At 48.6% G+C, this 14,680-nt stretch overlaps 1 protein-coding gene across 1 annotated transcript; it reads right to left on the bottom strand.

The window, feature by feature from the left end:
* Positions 1 to 4,594: 4,594 nt before the first annotated feature.
* On the bottom strand, positions 4,595 to 14,413 carry LOC119109661 (co-chaperone protein daf-41). The gene is made up of 4 exons (XM_037233378.1): positions 14,254 to 14,413; positions 7,479 to 7,665; positions 6,157 to 6,348; positions 4,595 to 5,622 (listed from the first exon to the last, which is right to left on the bottom strand). Exons 1-4 carry the CDS (start codon positions 14,280 to 14,282, stop codon positions 5,500 to 5,502), a joined length of 531 nt encoding a protein of 176 aa, XP_037089273.1. The 5' UTR covers positions 14,283 to 14,413; the 3' UTR covers positions 4,595 to 5,499.
* Positions 14,414 to 14,680: the final 267 nt, after the last annotated feature.

Genomic DNA, 14,680 nt, shown 5'->3' with positions numbered 1-14,680 from the left:
TGTCGGTGATCACAGCGGTCCGATAGCCGGTCGTTGGTGACCGCAGCGGCCCGACAGTCAGTTGTAGGTGACCGCAGCAGTCCGACGGTCAGCCGTCGGTGATCACAGCGGTCCGACAGTCGGCCGTTGGTGAACGCAGCGGTCCGACAGTCAGCCGTTGATGATCACAGCGGTCCAACAGTCGGCCGTTGGTGACCGCAGCGGTCCGACAGTCAGCCGTCGGTGATCACAGCGGTCCGACAGTCAGCCGTTGGTGACCGCAGCAGTCCGACAGTCAGCCGCCGGTGATCACAGCGGTCCGGCAGTCAGTCGTCGGTGATCGCAGCGGCCCGACAGTCAGCTGTCGGTTATCACAGCGGCCCGACAGTCAGCCGTCGGTGATCACAGCGGCCCGAGCTGAATAAATCGTGCGGTAAGCGCCAGCATGGAACAAATCAACCACCGGCGCTCTTCATTTCACAATGATTCATCGACTACTTCTAAACCGAAAGAACGCAGGAGCTTTGCCGGAACTTCGGTCGCGACTCCGCAGAGCAGTTGAGGAAGCCGTGAACGTATATTATAGATTGAAATGGGCCAATAACTTGCATTAACATGGCCAACACATGTTTTTGCCCAGCAATTTTCAGCTTTCATTCAGAATACATTTGTGAGAAGAAGTGTAGAGTGTTTTTGAGTATGCACGCTCGAAAATCTTGGCGACAAAAACCTTGACGCCCGGCGTTGCAGTCGCAGTAGGCTGTTCGGTTTCTGCCCTGTAGCTAATACTAGGCGTTGTTAAATGGATGCCGAAAATATGGTGGTGGAATTGGCAGACTAAAGGTAAAATGCCTCTATTTTTCGCGTTGTTTTAACCATTCATCTGTCTGGTTATAACCACAAAATTGTAAAAAGATATGCCCCAGTCTAATTTTTAGGAGTGCGGACTTGCCTTGAGACTTTTGGAAGCATCGTTTCAAGACGGTCGATCTGGTGTACACGGCACCCACTGCCTGGTCTAACTAACGATGGTCAACGCCGTTGTGCTTTGCGAAAACTGCAACAGCGGCCATCGCTGTTTTTGCTCCCGAGATTGCACAGGCTCGGAATTTTCTCTTTGGGATTTGTTGCACAACTCTATTCTGCAAAGGAATGAACACCGCTAGGCAAACATGGGTTGACTTTTTTAAATTATTTGAACCCACCCTATTCAACACCAATTAAGTTTCTTACTTTATGCAGGCGAAAGCTCTCCTTGAGTAGAACCATACAGGGCACATTATCACCCCGTCCATGGGTTGAAGGGCCATTCCGTCCCAGCGCGGGGTGCCTTCCGGTTGTCATTCTGACGATACAGGGGCTGGGGTCCCCTGATCGACCCGGAGCCCCTTAGAAAGGTGCATGATATCACATTGGTCCACTCCCGGACGCAAAAGGCTTCTGACCTGTGCACTTGATGCCGGATAGACGCAGGAACCCACATTGACGCAACAAGAGTCCTGATCGCCGCAGGTGGTCCAATAATTGGCACATAGCTCCCAGTTCGGCTTAACGGGCCCCTACCAGTAAGACAGAAGCGGGTCCATGTCGGCATTGGGTTGGAGGGCCCACCTTTCGGCACTGAGGGGCCCTGACTAACACAGGACTCTTCCATTGCCTCAATGAAGACTCATCGCATGTTCTCATGTTTCCTTTCATTGTTAGAGGCCACCAACCAAAGCAAGAGGCCCTCTAGCAATCGGGATAGGCCCCTTGTTGATATAGGACACTCGATTAGGCACTGTGGGCGCCTGATTGACACAGGAGCCCTGCATTGTTGCAGAGGCTCCGACTAATGCGAATAGCGGACCCGGCCTTGTCTCTGCTTGGGAAATGGGCCCCCAGAGCTCAGACCGAAACGGAGCTGGGTGTTCGGTTTTGGCGATCTCTAGCCGAAACGGAGGAACGCACTGTCTGAGAGGTTCCCGATCCGTGCAAGGGGCCCTTTAACTGACATTTGAGCTCATACCTCTTCGGGCGGGGGTTCCCAATGTGGCCTACAGCCAACCATTCGGGCCCCTCAGCCTTTCAATCAGGCCCTTGATCTTTGGTTCCGGGGGGCTCTTCAGGCCCCCTTCGAGTCCCCTCAAACGCGGATCCTGGAAACCCGGGTCACTTGCCGACACAGGACCACTGTGGGTGCCGTGGCCGATACATATCCCCATTGTTTCAGGAACGCGACCAATGCAAAGCACAGCCTTGCTTGTGCTTGGGAAACGGACCCTCAAGGGTCAGACCGACACGAAGCCGACAGTTCGGTGTTGGCTGTCTCTGGCCGAAATAGAGGCCCGCACTGTCCCACGGGTTCCCAATCAATGTAAGCGGCGCTCTGAATGGCATTTGAGACAGCGGCCTTACGGGCAGGAGGCCATGCTTATTGTGACCTATGCCCATTCCTTCTGGCCTCTCGGCCCCTCCAGCCGTCCAATCGGGCCCTTCGTCTTTGCTCCCCAGGGGTCCTTCGGTCCCTCTTCGGGCCTCCTCAAACAAAGCTCGTGACGGACTTACGGCCACTTGCTGACGCATGACCCCTGTTTAGGCACTGTGGGCCTCTGGCCGGCACAGCAGCTCGATCACTGTTTCAGGGACACCGACCAATGCAAATCGTGGGCCGCGGCCTTGCTTCTGCTTGGGAGATGAGCTCTCAGGGTTCAGACCGACACGGAACCAGCTGTTGATCCGTAGGCTCGTGGGCTGAATGACTGATACTTCAGGTCACGAGCCTACGGACCGGAGTCCTCTGTGTGACCTACAGCCAGCCCTTCAGAACCTCAGAACCTTCAGAACCCTGCTTGGGGAAGGCCCAGCGGGCCGAAACCCCTGAATGCGACCTTGGGCCGGCCTCTTAAACCCTATTGTGTCTCGAGGGGCCCGAAGGACCCCACAGGACTTAAGGCGGGGAGAGGGAAGGGGCACGTGCCTCCCGCGCCCACTGTCTGTGCCACTGCTCAGAGCCCCCAGCACCAAAAGCGTATTCCAACACAGTTCAGCGAGGGGCCCGCTGAAGCCGAACTGGAGTCACTGTGCCAGTCATTGGATCCCAGCTAAGGAGTACTTTCGTGAGGGCTCCTGTGTCGATTCGGGTCAAACTGCTCCAGAAAGGGGTCTCCGCGTCAGGGGGAGGGGGACGATGCATAATGTGTCCCAATGAGGGCCACCGGATCGTCCAGGAGTCCCCGGCGCACGTGCCGTCAAAGTCGCAGCCGGGAGGTACCTAATCTACCCGGCCCTTGAGCCCCTGACTGGGAAAGCTAGGCGATCTCTTGAGTGTTCACCAGGATGGATCGGCACAGGGCCAAAAACTGCAACACAAGTTTGCTTGAGGACGTTCATCCGCTTACCGAATCGACTTGTGAACAAAACAAGATGAAGCAGTTTTGAGAGTCTGTCCACAAACTGTTATGTATGGAGGGACGGAGAGGAGAGGTGACCCCTGCAACAATGCAATCAGGTCAATCCTGTGTCAATCAGGTGCCCACAGTGCTTACCCGATTGTCCTGTATCAACAAAGGGCCCACCCTGAATGCTAGAGGGCCTCTTGCTTTGGTTGGGGCCCTTCAAACAACGTAACGTCTCGTTCAGGTGTGGTTCCGAATCATGTCGATCCGTGTAAACCAAATACAAACTTACAAATATTTAAAACCTAGATACCGTTTACCGCCTACGCCCCCTACCGCTAGGACCACTTTCACTGATGGCAAGGAACACGCTCGTTATTTACATCGCACCCCCAGCTTAATTACGCGTCAGACTTGCTTCTCGGGATGTACTCAGATCTTGCTTCTCGGGATGTTACGTTTAATACAGAGTAACCAAGGGGATGGGGGTTTATCCAGCGTAACCAGAGCGTAACCGGAGGTAGGGTGGGTTGAAAATACTTGAAGATGCGAAACATAATTTATGGCTGGCCTGAGCGTACGCGCTCGGGATCTTTGCGAGCAAGAATTTCCAGGCCCGGTGTTGCAGTTTCTACCGAGCTGAGCGGCGTCAGTCCTTGCAGCTGATATTGGGCGGCGGATGATGACGCGCCAATGAGGACGGGCATCGTGAAATAATGGCTCTGGAAGCCTCCAACAATGAATTCCCACCGTTCAAAGGCTAGACTGACGGCACACACTTGAACCCCACAAGTTTGAGGTTCCTGCTCCGAGCAGATCAGCAGTCCAGTAATTCAAGCCAAAAACCACATCCAGACATCGCTTTTACTGTTCCAGGATCCAGCTAGATCTAGTAACATGGCCCAAGTAGCCAACGCGTTCCCAAATGAAAATAATCGTGTACTGGAACAGGACTGTCTCAAGACACCTTTGCTCGCCTTTATCACTCCGGGCGCGCGGCACCTGCCCTGCCCAGAGTTCATTAGTTCAGACCCCGGACCTATTAGCTGACAGCTTCACCCCCGCCGCTTCGCCCAGCGGCCAGCGATTCCAATGAACTCCGACGCACCCGCCACAAACCTTCATTGCCTCTGTAACTGGAGCCCAGGGCCTCTCCCCATACCATGGGCCTTGAACACAGCCGCAGTTAGGTCACTCGTCTCACTTCCACATCACCAGGCACACTGTAAACACGCAAAGGCGAAGGCATACACATTTTATTCAAATAAAAAAGACTGCTTGTGGGCGCAAGTACAGTTGGACCGTGTATGAGTTACCCGAGCACGGCACAGTGCATCCTCCTGGGCCACGCGGCACTGCCAACACAGCCGCCAACACAAGCGAACTGGGGACACCTATCACAACGGACGCGCCGGCAGCCAGCCGCGGACGCCATCACGGCCGGCCGGCCGGCCGCCGGCAGTTATCGCGCGCCGCCGACGTCGGGAGGGCAGCCGCGGCGGCGGCGGCGGCGCCGCGGTGGCACCTGCGGGGGCACGGGCAAGGGTAACATGCCGTGACGAACGTGATGGTGATCCCAGGAGGACGGAAGTTGTCAGAGAAGTCCCGCCCACCACGCTGTAGTTCCGGAGAACAATGACGTAGCCTCTCACGTAAAGCGATGACATCGCATTCGTGAAAAGCCTGCCTGCCTTAGTAATCAACTCGGCACTGTATTAAGCCACCGCACGTGACTAGTTCAGGTGCCATCTCGCGGCATGAATCTCAACTGACAATTTAGTTCGTTGACACCGCCCATGAAGCGATGGTTAATAGACGGGCCAGAGATCGTTGGCTCTCTTGCTCTACTTCCTTGCGCCTGATTAGCAAAAGACACCGGCAATAGCGATAGCCACAGAACAACAGACGACAGAATAGTCTTACATTACAAAGTCATTCGTCCCGAACAAACAATATGAACGCAAGCTGAATGAGACGTCTTCATTACATAAGCGCGAGATCAACTTTGACGAAACGCCGTCGAGGGTCCAGGAGATTAATGACAAAAGCAAAATATGTGTGGCTGGCTTGGTCTAGCCGCCACCGGTGGTCCGCCGCCGCTCGTACCGACATCCACGCAGGACAGACACTAGCCGGGTCCCGGTCATTCCTCGAGGTCCGGCAGCTCCCCCGTGTCCGAGTCCGAGTCGCTGAGATCGTCCATGCTGGGCTTGGCGCCGTCACCGCCGGCGCCGGCTCCGCCCAGCCCTCCCATCTGCTTCATCATCTGCGGCAGGGCAACAGTGGGCGGTTACGAGACGACTGAGCAGCGTGGCAGTGCCGGAGATGGGCGGTGTGTGCTCAGCTCGTGTAACAGCCGGTGACAGGCGCTGTGAACTCGAGGCAGTGTCCCAATGGTACAAGGGTCGCAGTTCCAGCACAGGCGTGCATGTGTCAGCGACTGCCTTCGCCGAACGTGGTCGAGCGCCAGCAAATAGAAATATTCTAAGGGACCGCGATCACCCACCGTTGTTGTACACTACCGTTACTGTACACAAATTGCAAGGGGCAGGCTGAATGGACCGCCAATCCGAACAACCACAAGGTGTGTACAAAGTTAGTGACATGGGAACCGCAACACACCACTCACCGCCTCCAGGTTCATCTCGTTCTCGGTGTGACATGAGAACCGCACCACACCACTCATCGCCTCCAGGTTCATCTCGTTCTCGGTGTGACATGAGAACCGCACCACACCACTCACCGCCTGCAGGTTCATCTCGTTTTCGGCGGGACATGAGAACCGCACCACACCACTCACCGCTTCCAGGTTCATCTCGCTCCCGGCGCCATCCTCGTCCTCACTGTCGTCCTCGTCCTTCCATTTGCCGAAGTCAACCTTGAGCCAATGCATCTTGGAAGTCGCCTTGAGCAGACGCGGCCAGTACGGCCCCTCCTCCTTCTTCATCAGCACCAGCTGGATGTTTCGGTCCGAGATCTGCTGCTTAGAGGTCTGTAGCGACATAGAGAACAGGTGACGACTCGGGCGCTCGACCAACATCCGGTGCGCATCGCACCACTCAACAAACACTACTGAACGCTCGGTGTCGGCTCTTACATTTACATCACTGCCAGCCACGTACGTAGCCAAACTTTGCTGATGTGCCAAATGTAATATCTCCTCCAAATACTGCGAATTGCAACAAACCGTGCGAAACCCCTCGAAACCTGAACCATAACACGACGGCTTGTCTTCGCAGAGAACAGAGGCGGGCGGCTTTATATCAAAAGTTGAAAATTCCTAGGCCGATGGCACACCGAACTTTGATGACTGCCCGGTGCGACGCTCCGAGTGTTGTGGCACGAGTATTCCGGACAGGTTGTGAGGTAGGGATATTTCCCGGACAGTTCGAGTTTGGCTTTGTCCACACTGGGACGATTTCGTGAAGCAATACCTGCTCACAAAATAAGCCCAAATGGCGACCCCAGACCGAAGCAGCGGCAGATAGCAAAGCAGAAATAAAAGCTTATCACTAGATACCGGGCTGCCTGGAACAAGCAACAAATTGGAACGGCTGCAAATACCGATAACGCAGCTGACTGCAATGTATATCCAAACGCAAATACCGGATAACGAAACAGGACAGATACCACGCAGTGCAAAGAATCCGGCAAGCAAAGTATTTTGGTGAAATCGAATAGCGATGAAGCAGTGTGAAAGAAATGATTGAAAATAGTCCGAAAATTAACTTCAAAATATGAAAACACAACAGTTATTTGCCCCGTTTCGGACCACGGGAAAAGTCACTGGGATTAAGTATGGTAGATACCACACCAGATCATAAAAACATGTTATACTGTTATATTGCTAAATTGCAGATGGCAAAAGATCGCTAACGTTGCCCGTTTCTTCAGACTTTGTTTTAAGCAGCAGACAAAGATTATCAATGAGCTACAGCTTCAATAATGTAATGCCTAATAGAACGCCTTCTCCGAATAAAAGCGTGTAAAAGAGCTACTATATAGCTATGAAACAATAAACAACACCTTCTCTGGTTTTTCAGTTAAACACGATGCAAAGACGTTCTTACCAGTCACAACTAAGGCTGAGATCACCATGACGCCAACAGCGTTGTAACTTACTTCAGAGTCTATTGATCCATAAAACTCCATGTCCGCTTCATAGGTCTTCTTGTCAGAACCCCCTGTTCCCTTGAAGTGCAAACGGCTTTCTTCCACCTTGATATCTGCGTCCTTGACATCTTCCACATTTATCGTAAGGAAGATAAGATTGTTTCTTTGCGCCCAAGTCACTGGTGGATGGATGATTCTGAAACAGAGACAGCAATGAACGCGACAGTAACGTGCAGGGCGGGAGCCCGCGTACCACTGACGCACATGTCTTCAGATCTGCCAAGCTCGGACAAAGGTCAGGTGCACCTTAAACCCCAGCAGCCAGGGGCCTCAGAGGACGCACGTAAAAAGCCACAGCTGTCTGGGATCTGAAATCTCGATTTCATGTTGAATATCTTTGACACCAATCTGAGCACTTTGCCAACATTTCTAACAGGTGAATTTGAAAAGCTAGTTGGGATACTGGACCCAGTTGTGTCCTTGAAAACTTCTGAGCCATTCTGAGAATGACACTGACAGTTTTTGCAGCTAATTTTAATATATACATACCAATATAAATACACATTTATATGTGTATATATATATATATATATATATATATATATATATATATATTTGTACTTAAGAATGTACGACCAAGAAAAGGCTGTCATCCGTGGCATGCCCAGTCCATTACAAACATCTTTCGAACGTGGACGCTGTGTAATCACACGATTTAAGCGTCTGTTGGACAAAATCCTGTATATGGCACATTTTGAAGGAGAAGATAGAATATTAAAAACAGTGTTCCTTTTATTTTTCACCAGAGACACTGGCACGAGATGTTGATGACATCTGTCATATGTAAAGTCTCTCATAGTGGTCATGATAATTCACTATCACTGAATTCACTTGGTACCTGGGGGATTCCAGGGCAATGCAACCACGGCCGCACACCCTCAGGTTTCAGAATAGGTGCAGGTGGTCTTCTGAACTGCTATCTGATACCCTGAAGACGTCTGCGCAAATCTTAAGACTTATCCGAGTAACGGTCGCTGAGGTAGAGCCTAGGGCAGTTTTAAGAGGTTTTGCTGCACTCTTCTTTGATGGCCCATAACTTGTAGTGGAACGATTCATAACCCATTTAACTATACATCGATGAGCTTGCAATGGTGCAGACCCACAAATGTGCGCATAAGTGGCGCTTAGAACGCTATATTCACATATCTCTTAACTGAAAAGAGATATCGACATGCGGCCAACGCCAGTCGATTCTATACTTGACTCTTGGCAATAAATTTAGTACGACTGCATAACCGGAGGCTAATGCCAAAGGCATATTCCGGGCCAAACATCAATAAATTGTTTTTGCTTGCGTTTTGTTTAGGTACATTAGCAAAGCTGTTCGATGGCTTCATAGGGCAGAAAATGTGAGCAGAAGCATCCCATTCGCGTACCGATGCCGCCACGGTGCTTGGGAAGTGGGCATGGGGTCCGCCTCGCGACGCCCGTCTTTAGCCACGTTCCGCAAAATGGCAAAATGGTCAAGGGGAGCGAATGTGGGACACCGACCGTCGCGTCGAAGACATAACGCAGTCGTTCTCCAACAAAGGGAAATGCGCAGCCGTGGTCAGTTGGCGACCAGACTGTGAAGTGTTGGAGCAACGGGCAAAGAGCAGTGCTTTGAATTTGCGAGATACCGCGCCAATCACATTTTTGCTGCGACTCTTACTTGTGGCACAAGAGCAAAACAGCGAAAGAATTGGTAAAACCATCCGATCAACTCATCCAGAGTATAATGGCCCAAGACTTACAGCTTATGACGTGATACGCATAAATCGTCGGATAATGCTAACAGAGGGCCCGAACAGCCCGCCAGCACTAACAGGAAGTGGCTCAATTTCTGTCATGCTTCAATCAAGCGATTCAAGCAAAGGTGATGCCGAATCAACTGGATGGGTCGGCTCGTCTTTGGAAGCCAGTGTCAGCCGGCAAGACACCGAGTCAGTGACGCTGTTTCTAGATGTCGCCACCGGCCAAAGCAAGCGTTCAATGTCGTCTTTTTCCAGCAACTGGTTTCAAAGCGGTTTGATATGTTATGAGACAACGCCTAAATGCCTATTATCTAAATGATAAACGTGTAGTGAGTTTAACGTGATCGTAAACATCGGCCTCGCATCATAACCTTAAGGGGCAAGAAATGTAGTGCTAATCTTATATAGCGTTCGACCTTTGCGCCTTAAATGTCCTCGTATGTGTTGTTTGTTTTCGCGTCTCCGCGCAGTTATTAGTTGCCGATTATTACTTGAAAATCTGACCCAATGTGAAAGGACGGCGCTAACTGCTGCACCGAAAGAAGAAAATTCGATTATCCGCGGAATACGGTTTGTCAATACCTTCTACAAATGTATTTGCAGGAGCAGTTTTGTCAAAGTGCACTAAATATGCAGACGTGCCTAGTTTTATCTTCATATGAAAGCATCAACACCACCGATTTCTATTTACAAAAGGGCTGAACCCGGGACAAAAACGGGCGGCACGGGTCAGAAAGCTCAAACATCAAACATCTCTCTGAAGAGGAAGCTGCAACAGACGCTCAACGCTGACCTGAAGCGATGACGAAAGCTACCACTGACCCTGAGTGGTCGGTCTGACAGGACCGTTACTGTGAGAGGCACACGCAATTTCGCCGACTCTCGCCCATGAATCCTTCAGACTACACTCGTTCGCGAGTTGTCTACAGACCACGGCGGAAGGGAAGTAAAAATTACTAGTGAGCATGTAGCGACTGCAGGCATTTGGCTGGGCTCTGTCGCCGAATCCCCTCACTACGGAAGTCGGCGGTCACTGATCTCTAGAAACACGCTGCACTGTGCACATGTCGATGTTTGACTTGAGCATCGTAAAACACAACAGTTACCTATATTGTACTGTATTGTTGCATTGTTGCGACAGTCAACAGCGCTGTAGTCCAGGGGAGATGCATCCTGGTGTGTGAAATACATTCCTCGTGACCAACTTTCATTTTGTGCCGACATGAGCGTGCAGCAACTGGAACAGTGACAGCAGCTTCTGCTTCACATTAAGTGAGATGACCCCATCCTCGGTCATCTTATGAGTCCGGCCTTGCACTGACTGTTTCCGATGCATCAGAAACATTCATAAAGCACAGCAGGATAATGCCGCTAAGCGCTCCCCTTCGGTAGAACTACTCAATCTGTGTACACGATCTTACCAATGATCTTGATCTTGAACTAGAATCTAAGCATGCCTAGATGCTTGCTCAGAATCACTTATCCAATAAATTGTCATTAACCGCATCTCGATACCTTTCTCCACACAGTTCAGAGATATCGAGAGGGGCATACACTGCTTATTATTACATTTATCGCTTAGAATAATGTAAACAATCGACTGACACTGACAGCACATCGATACCTTCATTCAGTGCGGAGATAGTGTTCGAAGCGCCACCTATACACACTTTTGCGAGGCTCAAAAAAGCACTTCATAGGTAAGTCATTATTGATATATTTATGGCAAGGTTATGGATAGAAGTGTATTTGACGTCCAGATAAATAAATATCTTTCCGTGCCAAAGCCAAGATATTTCACGTAAGAAAGGGTCACTAGATCACAAACAAGAAATTTCAAGAATCAAGCATTTCGAGATTGCCCCAAGTTTTGTCGCATCATTGCAAGTTCACTCATGCATACTTTTATGGGATTTAAGCCATTCTGCTGCAAGTTATGGGCCATCAAAGAAGCGTTTGCAGCAAGACTTCTCAAAAACTGCCCGAGGCTACAACTCAGTGACCGTTGTTTGGCGAGATATAATATTGGTACAGTCCTCTTCAGAGCCTCAGACTACCCTTAACGAAGTTTCATCTTTTTTAAACATTGAGGGGGTGTAAAATTCGGAATTTTTTGCTGTTTTGTCCTGGAATGGCCCACCAGTGAACATGACGTGGCCTGGGGGGACAAGTTACATTATGTGGGAGCAAGTGGCATCGAGTGCATATTCAACATGAAATGAAACCATGCCTGAACCCAAATGAACTTGACATTAGCCCAACAAGAAGGCTGTAGCTGTGAGCCATACAAATGAGGACTTCAGAACTCACAGTTAAAATTAAATAACAATACAGTAATGCGCATAACAAAAGCTTCATCATACCAAGATAGTTCAAACCTGTTCCAGAAAAAAGCTAAGGGATCACAGCCACAGAGAATATCTTGGTGGCTCAATTCGTCGGGCAGGGGTCCGACAGGCTGTCATGTGGGAGGTCTCAGGTGCCTTAGAAGGGAAGACTTGAGGAGCTGTTCCAGTGATGCCTCAGATACCATCTCAAACAGCTGTTGGGTCCTTCCTCAAAATTTGCTGAGCCCTTCCTAAACATTCGCTGGATAACATAAGTTGCTCAGTGCATTAGCGAGGAACATTAGACACATAGATAAGACAGTAGCATTAGCCTTATTCCTCAGAAAAACCAGGAGAATGGAAATATAGTCAGGTTGATATTTCGGGCAACATGCCTTTCTGAAAACAATAGCAGAAGATTGGTTGCTATCGTTTTGAGAAAGTTATACTTCTTGTCTTTAGGTAATATTCTGCTATTGTTTTGAGAAAGGCATGTTGGCAAAAAAATCAACCAACTATATCTCCATTCTCCTGGTTTTTCCAGATAAGGCTAATGCTACTAGCTTATCTATTTTTTGGATTATTTTGACTCCACACTGAAATTTATATGATCTTAAGTAGCAAATTTTCAGCATCTGCTGTGAAAACTTAGTTCTTACTGTAGCCAAAACATCTTTCATCATTTGGTTCAGGCTCAAATTATAACCTCTTTGTTGAGGTAAGTTGGTCACATTTTTATCCTAGATGTTTGCTTCTTACAGGGGGCATTCACATTTCTGAGTTTTGAACTGAAATGACCATTCTGAAGATTATTCAGTACAGGTCCCAGCCTTGTCCTTCTGAGCACCTAAACCCCTGTAGTTTCTGAGCTACACACACATGTGGAGGCATCCAGACTAATAATAGGAGACTTTTTCAATGTCATCATGGCATCCATGGTGCCATATAATCATTAAGATGCTGCCATTCTACTGGCCATATTCTATTCACCAAGAAAAAGATAATTGATGAGTTGTCTATATCTGGCATTTGTGAGCACGATTTCCAGATATAACAGCCATCAATTGGCTCCCAATGAATGTTGCGGGAAGTATAATGACACAATGAAGTATTAAGGAGAATATTTGCTAAACATACACATAGTTTGGTCTCCATAGCTCCTCAAGTCCTGTAAACTCTATTCTAAGAATTTTCATCCAGGATAGGTAATTCCCCACTGTCATATCACTTGTTGATTTGTTTCCACCAAATAAATTATGTGCCCAAAGCTTTCCAAGGTTATCTGATGCAAGTACCCTGTGATTGCAAACCAAGAGAGTAATCTGGCTGTACTGGCAGGATCTCACATAGATACCATACTATGCATCCCATTAATAATCAATGGGTACTTTATGTTGATGGCTCAGTGCACAGCTATACAACACTATTGCATCCACCAGAGCTTACAAATACACACTTCTCACACTAGAAACCACATATAAAACACAAGTTACAAACAACTAGTATAGCCTGTTACTTTAATAGCCACATGGATTACATTTGATAAATTTTCCATCTAGCTCTATGATTGCCAACTCAGGCAAAAAAACATAGCTAATACAAAGGAAACCAAAGGTCCAATGCAAGGGAAATGCAGTCAATTATATGCTGTGTAAAAACTGAGTATTCCAGCCTCACTCTCAGGGAGCTATGGGAATTGTGTGACATGTCCATTGAGAACACTATCCCACCTGTCAGTTTGCTTTTGATACTACATGGACTTTTCATCACATGGGACAGTGACATAATTTACCTTCTTTCCCATGTCTATGCTGGACAACACAAGTTACTTTTTCCCTTTTGTTGATGAAAAGTAGTAGTAGTAGTCATAAATCACAGCTTTCTTGCATATCCATATAGTTAGAATATTTCAGCAAGAACTTTCAAGCAAACCTTAGGCATGCATCAGGACAAACAAGCAGGCTTGGATCCTAATTGGACCATGATCAGATATGTATGTCTGGCATGATCATATATGCTACTTTTTCCCATGATCCACCTGCCTCTTGTCATCAACTGAGTAAAAAATGCATGCTTGACAATCCAGTGAGCACCATGAGCAGTTATGCCGAACATGTCCAACACAGCAGTGACATCCCAGCAATGGCGATGGTGCATGCAGGGTATATTTAATAACCCATAATATGGAATAATCATGACCAATTTCAGTGCAAAAACATCCAAGGTTTTGAGAAGCTTTGATCCTACGCAGTTTAAGGCAAAAATACTCTCCAAATTTTTCAAGCAGAAATAATTTGAAAATCCAAACTAATTTGGCTTGACATCGCATTGCTGAATGAAGCATATATTTTTCTACATGATAAATGTCAAAAGCAAACATCCAGCACAGCATTCCTTTTACTTGCAAGACTTTGCCACCATAGCTACTAGCAGATCTGTCACAGAAGATACTCAATACAATGCAAAGTATTTCTTGAATGTACCTTATGACGAATACTAAGGTAATGATCAGCAGAGAATCATGACAACAGCACACTCACACCCATTAAGTTATAACTAAAATGAAGTTCCACTTCAATTTGGTCTATACCTATCACCTTCTCCGCCAAACAGGCCCATCCTTGCTCTCCCACTACATTCGCTTAAGCACACAATCTTACTCACCCTGTGCTTGCCATTTCCGCGGTAACCATAACACGCGGCCAGTGACGCTTCGCAGTGCAGCCGAAAACCCCAATTCGTCACGCGGATATTCTACAGCCCGGCGACGATCACCGCGCGAACCAAACGTTGCCCCGCGATATCCCACGCGGTGGGATGTAATGCCGGTAATGCCCTCTAGAATGTTCTCTGCGCGTTGAGCGCGTCCTCGAGAATATTTAGTACGAATTTGTACTAAGAGGGGCATGGTGTTTAGTACCGATTTGTTTTAAAATCTGCGGAGTATAGTACGTAAAGATAAGAAACAGTGACAGTTCCCAGCTGAGAGTTGGGAGATTCCAGGATCAACAATATGGTATTTGCTGCTGAGGAATAACAATAACAAAACAGCTTCGATCGATCCTGCCTTGGCGATCTTGACTTTGGAAGA

The sequence above is a fragment of the Pollicipes pollicipes genome, unplaced genomic scaffold, assembly GCF_011947565.3.
Source record: "Pollicipes pollicipes isolate AB1234 unplaced genomic scaffold, Ppol_2.1 Scaffold_7231;HRSCAF=8579_pilon_pilon_pilon, whole genome shotgun sequence".
In the NCBI taxonomy this organism is placed as follows: domain Eukaryota; kingdom Metazoa; phylum Arthropoda; class Thecostraca; order Pollicipedomorpha; family Pollicipedidae; genus Pollicipes; species Pollicipes pollicipes.
This window is presented reverse-complemented; position numbering and strand designations above follow the sequence as displayed.